The following is a 15,443-nucleotide window of genomic DNA, read 5'->3' as shown; positions in this document are numbered from 1 at the left end:
CTGATTATGTTAGATGATTGATTGCAGGTAATGCTGAAAATTAATTTTGTTGCAAAAAGAACTTGAAATTGAAATGACTTAATAATTTCTTAGTATTATGCATTTAATACCAGTCAAGTCATTATGAGCAAAAGAGAAGACAGGTGTTTTAAGGATTGGAGCAGGTTTAAATGAAGTATTCTTAGGATTCCAATCATATCAGGTAATTTAAATGTCAGCAAGTTTGGGTATAGTTGTTTCCTTACTGGTGTTATATTACAACTGCAGTAAGATTGCGGACACAGTCCACCATAACCATACTTCTGGCTGAGACACTGTGGCCAAGTTATTAGCACTTGCCCACCACAATACATCATTTAATGTCTACTGTGATCATTCCAGGTCTGTGAAAGTTGCATTACATGATCTGTTTATTTTTTTAGCAACATATTTATTAAAATCTTTTTTTGCCTCTTTGAAGATGCTCTCCCAGATAGCATAACCAAAGTGCTAGTGTGTAGAAGGAGAGTAACTACCACACAGAAGTCATAATGTTTGGCAGTGGATAAGAGCTACGAAGAAAGCTGCTAGATGTTCAACCAAATGATCTGTCTGGAATCTAAAAAAGAATGCTGATGCAAATTTAACTGATATCTTTTTCTGTAAACATTTTCACATATTTTAGACATTTCCACAACACGCTTTAAGATGTCAATGAAATTTTTTAAGTATTTCAAAATGATAGATTAAGCTTTCTACACTGCAATGCAAAATTAAGCTTGGATTTTTTTTTTTACAAACTCAGTCTTTGAAACCCCACATAAAGAAGGCAATAAAATATGATTTACTCTGATTTTTTCCCCCCTGGATGTGTGTCATTTATTTTGCACCTTACCAGTTTCTTTCCTGGACAGGCTAACAATTTTTTCTGGGGCACCTTTGCAATAAACTGTCATGAACTTGCTGCCCAGAACTCTAGTGATGACTGACATGCACTGAGCTGCAGATGAGAAAGGAAACTGACGTAGAATCCCAACTTCATATGGAATCTAAAACAAAATGTTGAGGAATATAAGCACCTGTAAAATCACATACTGGAATAGTGCAGTGGAAATTGACAGCTTCAAGCTCAGTTAACATGAAAATTCATTCATCACATAATGATGTAACAGACAAGGTAAAATGTAAACATTTGCAAGAAATTAATCTATAAAATAAAATATTTCTGTACGAAAGACAGAATAAATGTTACAGGAAATGTTCACTGAGAAACAATCTTGATGAAGACAGCCACACGTTTGACGTTTGTTCTGTTGTCTTCAGTGAAGAGAAGTGGTTCTGTCTTTATGCGAGTGATGGACTTACACATTTACGGTGTATATCTGGTGAGCTGCCAATTCCAGAATGCATTTGCTCATGACAGACAGGTCCCATTCCAGGCAATACAGTGGGAAAGGTGGGGGGAGGGGGGCGGGGGGAAGACATCAATTACAACTGGTGGTCACATCTGATGTTTCTGCAGAGTAAAGTAACCAGTGCCCACAACATTGCAAAGGCTATAATCCCCATGCTACTGCCATTTCGTCAACAGGAATAGTGATGCGCTTTTTCATCAGGACAGTTAACATCCATATGTGGCTGCTGCACTGCAATGTGCTCTTCATAGTGTAAACCGACTGCCATGGCTAGCAGGATCGCCAGGACTCTGACCAATTGAACACGGATGGGACATGAAGTGGGGTCTTACGTGTTCTTGAAGACATGCAAGAACCCCTGCTGAATTGCAACTAAAGGCCCAAGATGCAGTCTACTGCAGGACACCATTTGGCACCTTGATGATCATTTTAACATGAGAATATGTGCCTTTATTGCCATCAGAGAGGGCTACAGTGTGTTTTGATGTGACTGGACACCTTTTACTTTGAGATGGATGTTCAACTTGGTCCGAAATTATCACATACTCCTACAATGATGAACTACCTGTCACCTCACTTGTCAAACGATCTTACCCTTGAGGGTGTTGCACTTTTTTTCACAATGTATAACAACTTTGAAGTTATTTGCCATGGTCAAAGGAAAGTCATTAGTGTTTACAAGAAAAAGAATGGCGTCTGTCATGATACCTTGGAGGATACACTTAACACAGTGCCACATTAACATACAACCTCATTTCCTGTCATGCAACAGTATAAAGCAGCCCACTGCTTCTTACAACTCGCATAACATTAAATCGAGCTGAAAGTCATATTTCTATGTTCCACAATGTTCTACTTTAATTTGTTCTATACCACATGCTACACATTCAATAGTTTGTTACATCATCAAACATTCCCTGTGGTTACAGTTCTCCACCAACATCATCTAATATCCTGTGCCTGAAGAAAAATATTGCTTGATGAACACATGAACCAGTTCTAAAATCGAACTGTGAAAGTGTTATGCTCTGAGGAACATGTAACTACTCTGTTGTGCACTGCCTTTGGAAATACCTTTGGCAACATTGGAAAAAATTATATTTAGGGTGGTCAGAAAGTCTTAAAATTTAGTTGGGGCGTTGAAAAGTAGATTGTGCTGAGAAATAATCATAAAAATAAAAAAAATATGCTGTGCTGTTTGCTTGTTAATTAGCACTGAAGTCAGCCAATCAGGCCATAGTGCATCCAAAATCAAGTGGAGCTACTCTCGCCAAACATTTTCTGTATTTGGTTCCCTAAAGCCAAAGAAGAAAGTGATATAAAAATTGGACATGGGACAGTAATAAGGGTCAAACCTGATCCAATGGCTAAGCAGTCTCGTGTACTGTCATCTATGCTATGAGAACAACTGACACAAACTGTACCTGGCAGACTAACTGAATTTGCTAGTGCAATGGCCAAATTGGTTAACTTCAATGCTAATTAACTGAAAAACAGTGCAACATAAGAATTATTTCTCAGCACAGCCTACTCTGCAGCAACCTTACCAGCTACTTAAGTCAGATTGGGAAAAGACCTGCCTGAAGAGATAAGTTTAATGAATAATGAAGCACATCGTTGCCTTAGAAGGCACGAATACGAATTACTGTTGGCCATTAAAACTACATCACCATGAAGACATGAAGAAACATCGACTGTGGCGAAATTGTTGCCTACCGAGACCAGTTTATAGTTCAATGATAATGCTGTTTGAATTGGGCAGGATCTCTACCTGTAGCTGTGAATATAGAACTCATGGGTACAGGAGGGCTGTGCACACTGCCAAGCAGGATTTTAGTAGCCCCACATGACTAGTATTCGAAAGACCAGACACATCTTTCATATGGGTGTGCACCATCGAACAGGCCATCATGTACTTTTTGTCAGGAAATAGGCTTGTTTGCAGCAAAACAAGTACCTACCTGGACAGTACGACGATGCTGGGAGCACCACAGAATGTCAGTATGACTACCAATGTTGCAGTATCCCTTGTCGTCCAATGTCGTACAGGCCGCTCACCACACGGAACGATACAGGATGTAGCTGCATGCACACCACAATTACTAATTTGGACAGCAGCCATTACATTTTTGCTCTGTTAGAATCTGTGGCTGTGTAACGTCTTCAGTGTCTTTATGACATTACCTTTCAACAAAATAAGGTGAGATCATATGCTGCCTGCACTGTCCTGACCTATCTATTGATCTGGTCAGCACATTCTCTAGGTCTCTCATGCCTGTGGCCATGGGTCACGAAAAGAATGGAGCACCAGCAGTAGTCAGCCAAGTATGGCTGGGATACTTGCACCTATCTGCCAAGACCAGTCCAATTTGATGCCCACCTGGATTAGGGCCGTAGTTGCTGCCAGAGGTGGAATCTCTGTTTTTTGCATCGTGTACACCCACAAATCACCTACTTATTTAATCATGTGTTCTGCCTACTTTACTGTATATAGACAGTAAAGTAAAATGTCACCATCTTATGTCATTCCTATTGCTGAAATTTTACTGGTCACCAGTGTAGTTTTTTTTTTTTCTAACACGTTTACAAAATCATGTTATTAAGAACTACATCACTTGAATCAACATGTAGTCATCACTACCATTAAAGGAAAGATGTAAACATTTATTTGGACCATTTTCTACTATAATAAGTGTAAGTAACTTAGCAGCTGTCAAGCAATTTAAGAAGCTATACCATCTCATATCATCATCTTAATATATTATTCATTCACACAAGGAAAATGTGTTGTACCAAGACTTCAGTAAATTTTGTAACTGGCACCTTCAGATCCATCACCATCCTAACAGTAAAGTGAGCAATTGATTCCTCTTATTTAAGCAAGGACAGAAAATTTAAAAGTAATACAAAATTATTTTAAAATTACCTCACATTCATTGAAAGGTGTCATGAGGAAAGATCCCTCCCCACCGCACAGGATCTGGAAACAAAGTGAAATGTACATCTAACTGTTTTTTCAATCTTTTCACTATTAATTGCTAGCTATAAACATCTTTCATTTGCTAGTAATGATATTCTACACAGAAAGAAATATTATGACTATGATAAAGATGGTGGTGATAATGGATGATGATAAGTAATAGAATACTCTTTTCTACAATGAAGTAGTAAAGCAGTGTTCTCAATAAAAGTTTACAGTTCACCAGTCTACTAGTAATCTCTCTCATGCTGCTTCTAATGAGAAAAACGCAAAGTAAGATATATAAAGAAATTTACTGATTTCCCACTGCAAAATAAGTGACTACTATTCTGTTGCTTCCATTCTTACATATGCATCTATTGCTGTCTGTAAGACTAGCAACTTACCACTGTATCCCTCACTATAAATTTAACATTCTTCCTTTGACAACTGCTACAACACTGCAAGATTAATCAAAACACAGCATGATTAATCATAACTTCTTTGAAGGTGCTATTCCAGAAATTTCCTTTGATTGTAGATTATCACAGAAAATTTTGCGGAGAGTTTTAAAGTAAATTCCATCACAAATGGCACCTCTGGACATCAATGGCGAAAGTGTTTCTTATATTTATGGCATTACAGTTCAGAATAAGTGTGGATTGGAGGTTAAGTGGATAAGCGCCAGTCTTAAAGCACAAATGTCCAGGTTCGCCTGTCCTAGGATATTTTTTGTCGCTTGTTACCTCTGGCAATGATTGTTAATAGGGAAAAATGACACAGTAAACATTAAATTGAAGGTCCTCCTACAACTGCCTAGTTAGGTTAGTTGCAAGGTTGGAGGAAGACAAGGGTGATACCAGTTGAAATAGGACCATGCCTAATAAAGCACTGCAGCGTACAAACCAACCTTTGAGTCGAGGACAAATTTGGCTTAATTTTAAAGAATGTAGTGACTGCAGTGTACAATGAAAATACTAAAATTTATTTGAGGTATGCCACTAGTTTTGTGCACCAATTTCATCTTTCACTAACTACATAAGCGATCAATGTTTTGTCTGTAATAAAAAAATAGCCTCAATTTTCTCTTCTTATAGAGGCCTTGAGGTAGTTCTCACAAATAACACTGATGTAACTTGCAGTTTTTTGAGAGTGAATTCTTACAGGGCTCTAAAAGTGCAGTTCAGAAGGATAAACCAGCATTTGTTATTTTCTGTGGCTTAGTTCCATAAAGATCAGTTGTATCACAAGAAACAAGAGAAGATAAGTGCCTTTCAGCTTCAGCAGATACTGGACAATTCACAGAAAAAACAAAAAGATACTATGAATCTGCAAACCGTTCGAGCATAAAAAATGTTATATGAAGATAGAGTAAGATAGCAATGCAGTGACCATGAGATGTGCCTTCTGAACCAGCAGCCAATACAGTGAATTATAGTAAGTAAATAAAAATATCTCTGATGGGCTTTCTATAGCTGACTTTGTTATAAAAGAGTCCATGCAGTAAAAACTACTTATAACACACTTGACAAGTACACTGCCATGAAGAAGAGAAGGACAAGAAGACAGCTACAAGAATTTTAGGCATTGTATGAGAAAATGATAAAGATGTGATAGTGGATGGGTGTAAAAGTCTTACAGTTAGTTGGAACTGTATCACTAACCTCTGAGAGCAACACGGAGGAGGAACCACTGGGATTCACACTTGATACAAGTGGCACTGCCCACCATCAATGTGGGGCTCGCTGAGTGAATTCATGTGGGCCATGACCCCCATGACCTCAGACTTCTACTTGGTAACACTGACTTCCACAACCATGCCACCATGTCATTACAATAATGCATAAACTGAAATGCCCCATCCATGCATGGACTTTTTCTTATGAAAGAAGTCCAAGGCAATCGTAAAATGCATTTTAGACAGGTACATGCCTAGTAAAACAGTGAGGGACGGAAAAAACCCACCATGGTACAACAACAAAGTTAGGAAACTACTGCGAAAGCAAAGAGAGCTTCACTCCAAGTTTAAACACAGCCAAAACCTCACAGACAAACAGAAGCTAAACAATGTCAAAGTTAGCGTAAGGAGGGCTATTCGTGAAGCGTTCAGTGAATTCGAAAGTAAAATTCTATGTACCGACTTGACAGAAAATCCTAGGAAGTTCTGGTCTTACATTAAATCAGTAAGTAGCTCGAAACAGCAAATCAAGACCCTCCGGGATGATGATGGCATTGAAACAGAGGATGACACGCGTAAAGCTGAAATACTAAACACCTTTTTCCGAAGCAGCTTCACAGAGGAAGACCGCACTGCAGTTTCTTCTCTAAATCCTCGCACAAATGAAAAAATGGCTGACATCGAAATAAGTGTCCAAGGAATAGAAAAGCAACTGGAATCACTCAACAGAGGAAAGTCCACTGGACCTGACGGGATTCTACACAGAGTACGCGAAAGAACTTTGCCCCCTTCTAACAGCTGTGTACTGCAAGTCTCTAGAGGAACGGAAGGTTCCAAATGATTGGAAAAGAGCACAGGCAGACCCAGTCTTCAAGAAGGGTCGTCGAGCAGATGCGCAAAACTATAGACCTATATCTCTGACGTCGATCTGTTGTAGAATTTTACAACATGTTTTTTGCTCTAGTATCATGTCGTTTTTGGAAACCCAGAATCTACTGTGTAGGAATCAACATGGATTCCGGAAATAGTGATCGTGTGAGACCCAACTCACTTTATTTGTTCATGAGACCCAGAAAATATTAGATACAGGCTCCCAGGTAGATGCTATTTTTCTTGACTTCCGGAAAGCGTTCGATACAGTTCCGCACTGTCACCTGATAAAGTAAGAGCCTACGGAATATCAGACCAGCTGCGTGGCTCGATTGAAGAGTTTTTAGCAAACAGAACACAGCATGTTGTTCTCAATGGAGAGACGTCTACAGACAAAGTAACCTCTGGTGTGCCACAGGTGAGTGTTATGGGACCATTGCTTTTCACGATATATATAAATGACCCAGTAGATAGTGTTGGAAGTTCCAGGTGGCTTTACGCAGATGATGCTGTAGTATACAGAGAAGTTGCAGCATTAGAAAATTACAGCGAAATGCAGGAAGATCTGCAGCGGATAGGCACTTGGTGCAGGGAGTGGCAACTGACCCTTAACATAGACAAATGTAATGTATTGCAAATACCTAGAAAGAAGGATTGTTGTATGATTATACGATAGCAGAACAAACACTGGTAGCAGTTACTTCTGTAAAATATCTGGGAGTATGCGTGCGGAACGATTTGAAGTGGAATGATCATATAAAATTAATTGTTGGTAAGGCGGGTATCAGGTTGAGATTCATTGGGAGAGTCCTTAGAAAATGTAGTCCATCAACAAAGGAGGTGGCTCAAAAAAGACTCGTTCGACCTATACTTGAGTATTGCTCATCAGTGTGGGATCCGTGCCAGATCGGGTTGACGGAGGAGATAGAAGAAGATCCAAAGAAGAGCGGCGTGTTTCGTCACAGGGTTATTTGATAACCGTGATAGCGTTACGGAGATGTTTAACAAACTCAAGTGGCAGACTCTGCAAGAGATGTGCTCTGCGTCGAGGTGTAGCTTGCTCGCCAGGTTTCGAGGGGGTGCGTTTCTGGACAAGGTGTCGAATATATTGCTTCCCCCTACTTATACCTCCAGAGGAGATCATGAATGTAAAATTAGAGAGATTAGAGCACGCACGGAGGCTTTCAGACAGTCGTTCTTCCCACTAACCATACGCGACTGCAACAGGAAAGGGAGGTAATGACAGTGGCACGTAAAGTGCCCTCCGCCACACACCGTTGGGTGGCTTGCGGAGTATAAATGTAGATGTAAATTTGTAAGCACACAGAATATTGAAGTTTTCTTAATACATCTGCAACAATTTTGCATAACATTAACAGTACTTTCATCTTATGACCATTACAATTATGATTTACAAATAACAGACAATAATCACACAATATAAATGCTACTTTATCTTTTATACACTGAACTTTTCACTGGAAGTCAGTACCTGGGCCTTCAGCCCACTAAACAGAAAAATATTGTACGTATCCACCAACCTGGAATAATTAAATACCTTGGGTCCGATTACATACCCTGGGTTTGACTACAGCAGGAGCAAGATTATCAAAACGTGCAGTATCAGAAGCTGGTTCCTCTAGTTCCTAAAACAAAGATTTTGTATCAGTCTATGATCCTGCACACATTAAGGAAGGTAATTTACTGCTCCTATGTATTACATTTTAACTTGGATTTTTGTTACTAACTTTTCTTCAGTAATCTACATATTAATTTTTAAATTGTTTGAAAGAAGTCACTGTCTGCTTCTGCAGTCAAGTCTTCCTTTCAGTGTGCTATTGACCAACTTGTACTAACGTGTCACTTTCCAGCAGATTGGTCCAATACAAATTGCAATAAATATTTGACAACTAGAAGTGTACAATGACTTCTTTCAAATAATTTATTACATATGTGGAAACATGTGTCATTAAAATAATTTTTATATGACACCTGCACTGAAATGCGCAAGTGTGTGTGTGTGTGTGTGTGTGTGTGTGTGTGTGTGTGTGTGTGTGTGTGTGTGTGTGTTTGTGTGTGTTTTGGGAAACCAAGTATTAGTTACTTTTAGTTAAGAAAAATTCAGATCTACATGAAACAATGACTTAAAAAAAGAGTGGTGTTTTTAATAACCAAGAAATGTGAAATAATTGTTTTGTTAAATTATATCACATTATTTTATATTATGGTAACTTCATATTTACCCAATTTATTGCTTCAAACATGCTGACATCAAGTGGATCTCCAACAAGATTGCCTTCTAAATGGGTGAGTGAGTGGCATGTAGCCATTGCTGTTACTAAGTGGCATTTGTAAGGAAGCTTTTTAATATCAAGAACTGGTTCCACTTCAAATTTTGCATCATTCGAAGGTAAAACACCCCACATATCCAAACCATCTTCTGTCAGGGTTCCTGTCTGAAAATACAAGTTATATTATCAAATTTCAACATAACAAACATTAGAAACATGCTGAGAAATCTTGACACATTATGAAGCACAGTGTCTTCACCACATAATCAAAGCAATTTTCTCTAACAGGAAATAGAAACACAACACTACAGACAAAGAAGATCGATAAAAAACACCCTATTAAACAAATATTCAGAACAATTTTCACAACAAGAACTGTGCAAACACAGTCCACTTCCTGGTAAAGACGACCATCTTAAAGTCAAGTTTTCACTTCTGTACTGACCAACACATTTTCAGATCTGTATTTAGGATGTTGCCTCCTTTTCATGCCACGTTTTTCCTCCATTGCATGTGATACACACCTGTTTTGATGTTATTTCTAAATAGAGTACATTCTCAACATGTCCACGTATGTTTTCACTATGAAAATTACTATGCCAACTCAATTCAGTAAATTCCTCATCCGAAACAAGCTGTATCAAAAGCTACCAACCAAACACGAAGGAAGTTTGAGGATAAGTTGCGTAGTTCTCAACCTGACACAGATGAAATTTTGTTTGGTAAACTGCAGTAACATTAATTACATGTTGGCTTGATTTGCATGCTTTGAATTGCATTGCTTTTCAAAGTAGTGATGTTGTATCTGTTTTGTTCAAACTGTCAAACTGGAATATTGTGATATTCTACAAATTTTTGTTTTTTACTGTGTAGTACCAACAGAAATTCATCTAAACCAGTTATCCTTTTCATAATATTGTTACATTACATCCTGGATTTTCCATGACGATAATTTCACAGCAAAGATAGGACTTTCTGAAAAGAATCTAGCTTACCCTGAACATCATTTTACTGTTAAGGGTGAAACATGATCCCACCATTTCATACTAGCAAGACACAGCAGTCAAAGCACTGGGTGAAAGAAGGTGGCTTTGCACTGAAATAGGCAAAATAGATTTTGATAAAAGGAGTATTATCATGAGAGAGCTCACAATTATATATTTAAAAAGATTGTCAAAAATTATTACTAATTTCCATCATTTACGGCCATTTTCAGGTTTATTAAATCACAGGTTCAAAAAAGTATTACTTAAAAAATCAGTTTATTGGGTGCCTAAGAAAATTATAGGTTTTCACAACCTGTGATTAATCAGATTTGAATATGATCATGAAGTTATTGAAACAAGTAGTTATTTGTGACGATCTGCAACTGAGAATGTTAAAATAAATATAAAAACATAGATTTCATTTGTTAAAAAGGTTGGAGCCAATCCTCCTCCTCCTTCTTCTTCTTCTTCTTCTTCTTCAGAATGCTGAATACATTCATGTTAACGAATACTTTGAAAAGGGTGAACTAATGTTATAGTCGTCATCTTTTTGTCTGAGGGTCTGTCTCAGTGAATAAATAAAATTAGTGCGGGAGGAAATTATATATGTCATGATGATTTTGGATGTTGGATGTTGCCTAATGTTTGTGGCCTAAGTCCGAAGTATCAATTCCTCAATGTTTATCCGCCTTGTAGAGACTGCTGCCAGTTACTAACTCCCGGCTGATTTGACATTCAACTATTCCCAGTCATGTCATAAATCCTCCTATCTCTTCTCTTACTATCTGCCATATTAGCAGCACGAGATCCCGATGGCCTTTCAAGAATGCCGTTAGTACGGCATCTGGCAGTCCGTTGAAAGTCTTCTACATAGTCTTCTAGGGCACTGCCTCCATATATTGGCACCACTTTTACTCCACTGCCATGATAATATCCTTCAAAAGATGTGTTTTATAGACTTCCTCTGCCATGACCTTCATTAGGTATGGAACACTGATGGGTTTCCTCATATTTGGGTTCACTGTATGACAACAATAAAAAGAAAAAATTCAAACCACAGTATACGATTGTGTTGTTTCGTGCTTATGTTGGGCTCATTTTCCAGTTCATTCCATTATGGTGACTTCTGCTGGTTGTCACAAATGTTTTCTTAATTTCAACCCAAAATTTTTTTCTCTCACTGGGTTCTAACCATTGCTGGGACATGCCATCCATGTAAAGGCAGACACTGTAAAGCTACTGTATTAGTGACACAGTCAAATCCCTTTAGTCATTTTGTTGGATTTTTGTCAGCATCTCCCAGAAACACTACTGGATGGTGCATTTGAGTCACTGGTGCTTTTATATTCACGGATACCTTGACAATGCGAACAGAAGGAGGAATTTACTATTTATATGCAGGTTCCTGTCAATGAAGGCAATGGCTTTTGTGTTTCCTTATTGGGGCCACACTGATGATGATATGCCAGATACCTGGAATCTACACCAAACTGACAGAATCTGAAACCAAGTATCAGTTCCGACAGTAGGGTCATAAAAAGAACTAACTCTTTACACAGAAAGCATGTTTCTTGAGTACATATGAAAATACACACGGAACGGAATCACCTACTTTATCGAAAAGTGCTCCTGTTTACACACACGCACAAAAAATGTTCATATTAGGCTGCAGCTGGATCAATTCCTTAAACACTATGCTATTGATGCATGTTTAAAATCATGAGCACCTGACTTAGAGGCATTATCTAGAAGCTTATAGTACCCAATTTTTCCCTGAAGATGCTGGTGATGTACTGCTGTATTTGCTACACAAAACAATTATTTACTACCACTCATCTGCTGTCCATTACTCTCAGATATTGGCTAGAAGTGGGACAAGGCATGCACATCTTACCTGAAAGTATCCCTTAAGTGCAGAATAGGACTGTAAATAGGTGACCTGGGTGTCCACAAACACACCCTTTTGCACGTGGAGTATTCCTTAAACTATTTTGACAAAACTCAGAACAATGAGATGGAACATTGAATTACAGATGGTCAGATCACATGTGGAATGCTATATACAAACAAAATGATACCATTTACTAGACAGTACGTTCCTGTATTATTTGTTAGTCATGTGACTACATCAGAGATACAAGGGACTCCATCTCATCAAATATAAACATCTCCCCACACAAAAAATAATCTACCTACAATGTGAACACTGCCCTTTTACCTATCAGAATGCATTGCCTTTTGTGGGTTTCACCATACTTGTACTCTGAAATGGCTGTGTACCAATATACAGGGTGATCAAAAAGTCAGTATAAATTTGAAAACTGAATAAATCACGGAATAATGTAGATAGGGAGGTACAAATTGACACACATGCTTGGAATGACATGGGGTTTTATTAGAACCAAGAAAATACAAAAGTTCAAAGAATGTCTGACAGATGGCACTTCATCTGATCAGAATAGCAATAATTAGCATAACAAAGTAAGACAAAACAGAGATGATGTTCTATACAAGAAATGCTCAATATGTCCACCATCATTCTTCAACAATACCTGTAGTCGAGAAATAATGTTGTGAACAGCACTGTAAGGCATGTCCGTAGTTATGGTGAGGCATTGGTGTCAGATGTTGTCTTTCAGCATCCCTAGAGATGTCAGTCAATCACGATACATTTGCGACTTCAGGTAACTCCAAAGCCAATAATCACACGAACTGAGATCTGGGGACCTGGGATGCCAAGCATGACGAAAGTGGCAGCTGAGCACACCACCACCAAACGACGTGTGCAAGAGATCTTTCACACGTCTAGCAATATGGGGTGAAGCGCCATCCTGCATAAACATCGTACGTTCCAGCAGGAGTTTCTTAGCCAGGCTGGGGATGATGCGATTCTGAAACATATCGGCGTACCTCTCACCCGTCACGGTAACAGTTACAAAACCAGAATCACCCATTTCCTCTAAGAAAAAAGGCCCGATAATGGTAGATGTGGTAAATCCAACATACCATGACTCTCTCATCATGCAATGGAGTTTCCACGACAGTTATAGGATTTTCAGTAGCCCAAATTCTGCAGTTGTGGGCGTTGACAGACCCTCGGAGTGTGAAAATTAGCTTCGTCGGTCCACAACACGTTACTCAACCGATCGTCATCTTCCGCCATCTTTTGAAATTCCCACACCACAAATGCCCTCCTCTTCACTAAATCGCCAGGTAACAGTTCATGATGCCGATGGATTTTGTACAGATAGCATCGGAGGGTACGCCTAAGTGCCAACCAAACAGTAGTGTATGGAATGCCGGTGCGACGTGCGACTGCACAAGCGATGACTTCCCTGTGCATAGACGAACCCGCTGCAGTCTCCATTTCTTCCTGAACTGTCTCAGCAGCATTACGGCTTGTGCTTGGTCAGCCACTACGGGGTCTATCGTCTAAACTACCCGTGGCTTTGAACTTCGAAAACATTGTCACCACAGCTGCATTTGTCAATGGACCTTTACCTATTTGAATCCCCTTCCTATGGTGATACGATCGTTATGCTGAACTAGTACACTCCCCATTCAGAGAATACAGCTTCACTAAAAGCGCCTTTTCAGGCAACGTCAACATGCTGTGACTGCTAGCGCATCAAATTCTCTCTCTCTCATTACAGCTCCTTTTATACACGCTTGTCATACGCAGTCACTGATGTTTCGCTGTCCAGCACCATCTGTCGGACATATTGTGAACATTGTTTTTTTTTTCCTAATAAAACAACGTGTCATCCGAAGCATGTGTGTCAATTTTTACCCCTCTATCTACATTATTCGGTGGTTTATTAAGTTTTCAAATTTATACAGACTTTTTGCTCACCCGGTATACTGTAAATCATCAGCATGAGCAACCTTTTTCCATACGTCAAGCACACAGTGACAGTGTTCTTGTTTCCATGCTAAACCTTGTGCTTTGTGACATGCAATAAGTTGAGATACATGTGGGGAGCTGTGGTTTAGTAAGTACTGGACCTTATCATCAACAGGCTGTTGCTCACAGTAGTAAATTCTGCTGGTACAGGTGATGCCCCAGTAATCAACATACTCTTTTTACAGTCCTAAGATGGTGATGTGCGAAAAACGACATGCCTGCCTGAATTGGCAGATACAGAGTCCCATGCATCAGGCACCCACAATCATAATGAGATCAAATGTGCTGCTATCATGTCTTTTCCACCTACTGCTTGGCTGTCAAACCTACTGCCAGTTCCAGACTAACCAGTTCCAGCTATTTTTCATTCCACTGCTAATGAGTGTATAGTCAAGTACAAATACTGTCTAGTATTAATATGTCAGCAAAGTCTTAATTAGAGAAATAACCTCAAGTCTGTTGACTAAGACACACATTATGGACATTTAGCAATAGTCTATTACCTATGATGGAAACCCAGTTCTAAGCAAAGAAGGGAAAGCAGAAAGGTGGAAGGAGTATATAGAGGGTCTGTACAAGAGCGATGTACTTTAAGACAATATTATGGAAATGGAAGAGGATGTAGATGAGGATGAAATTGAAGATATGATACTGCGTGAAGAGTTTGATAGAGCACTGAAAGACCTGAGTCGAAACAGGTGCCCAGAGTAGATAACATTCCATTAGAACTACTGACAGCCTTGGGAGACCCAGTCCTGACAAAACTGTACCATCTGGTGAGCAAGATGTACGAGACAGGCGAAATACCCTCAGACTTCAAGAAAAATATAATAATTCCAATCCCAAAGAAAGCAGGTGTTGACAGATGTGAAAATTAACAAACTATCAGTTTAATAAGCCACAGCTGCAAAATTCTAATGTGAATTCTTTACACACGAATCGAAAAACTGATAGAAGTCGACCTCGGGGAAGATCAGTTTGGATTTCGTAGAAACATTGGAACACGTGAAGCAGTACTGACCTTACGATTTATCTTAAAAGAAATATTAAGGAAAGGCAAACCTACATTTCTAGCGTTTGGAAACTTACAGAAAGCTTTTCACAATGTTGATTGAAATATTCTCTTTCAAATTCTGAAGGTGGCAGAGGTAAAGCACAGAGAGCGAAAGGCTATTTACAATTTGTACAGAAACCGGATGGCAGTTATAAGAGTTGAGGGGTATGAAAGAGAAGCAGTGGTTGGGAAGGGAGTGAGACAGGGTTGTAGCCTCTCCCCGATGTTATTCAATCTGTATATTGAGCAAGCAGTAAAGGAAACAAAAGAAAAGATCGGAGTAGGAATTAAAACCCGTGGAGAAGAA

At 39.0% G+C, this 15,443-nt stretch overlaps 1 protein-coding gene across 2 annotated transcripts in view; it reads right to left on the bottom strand.

Moving 5' to 3' along the window:
- Window positions 1-15,443, bottom strand: part of LOC126298720 (polyamine-transporting ATPase 13A3-like) — a 218,197-nt gene that overhangs the window by 65,884 nt on the left and 136,870 nt on the right. For both annotated transcript variants that reach the window (XM_049990147.1, XM_049990146.1), the window contains 4 exons: window positions 9,145-9,357; window positions 8,479-8,547; window positions 4,321-4,374; window positions 875-1,028 (listed from right to left, as the gene is read on the bottom strand). In XM_049990147.1, the coding sequence (XP_049846104.1) occupies window positions 875-1,028; window positions 4,321-4,374; window positions 8,479-8,547; window positions 9,145-9,357 (490 nt within the window). The remainder of the gene's footprint in view (window positions 1-874; window positions 1,029-4,320; window positions 4,375-8,478; window positions 8,548-9,144; window positions 9,358-15,443) is intronic.

Source organism: Schistocerca gregaria, chromosome X, assembly GCF_023897955.1.
Source record: "Schistocerca gregaria isolate iqSchGreg1 chromosome X, iqSchGreg1.2, whole genome shotgun sequence".
Classification (NCBI taxonomy): domain Eukaryota; kingdom Metazoa; phylum Arthropoda; class Insecta; order Orthoptera; family Acrididae; genus Schistocerca; species Schistocerca gregaria.
Note: the sequence above shows the minus strand (reverse complement) of the source record. Positions and strands in the feature narration are given on the sequence as shown.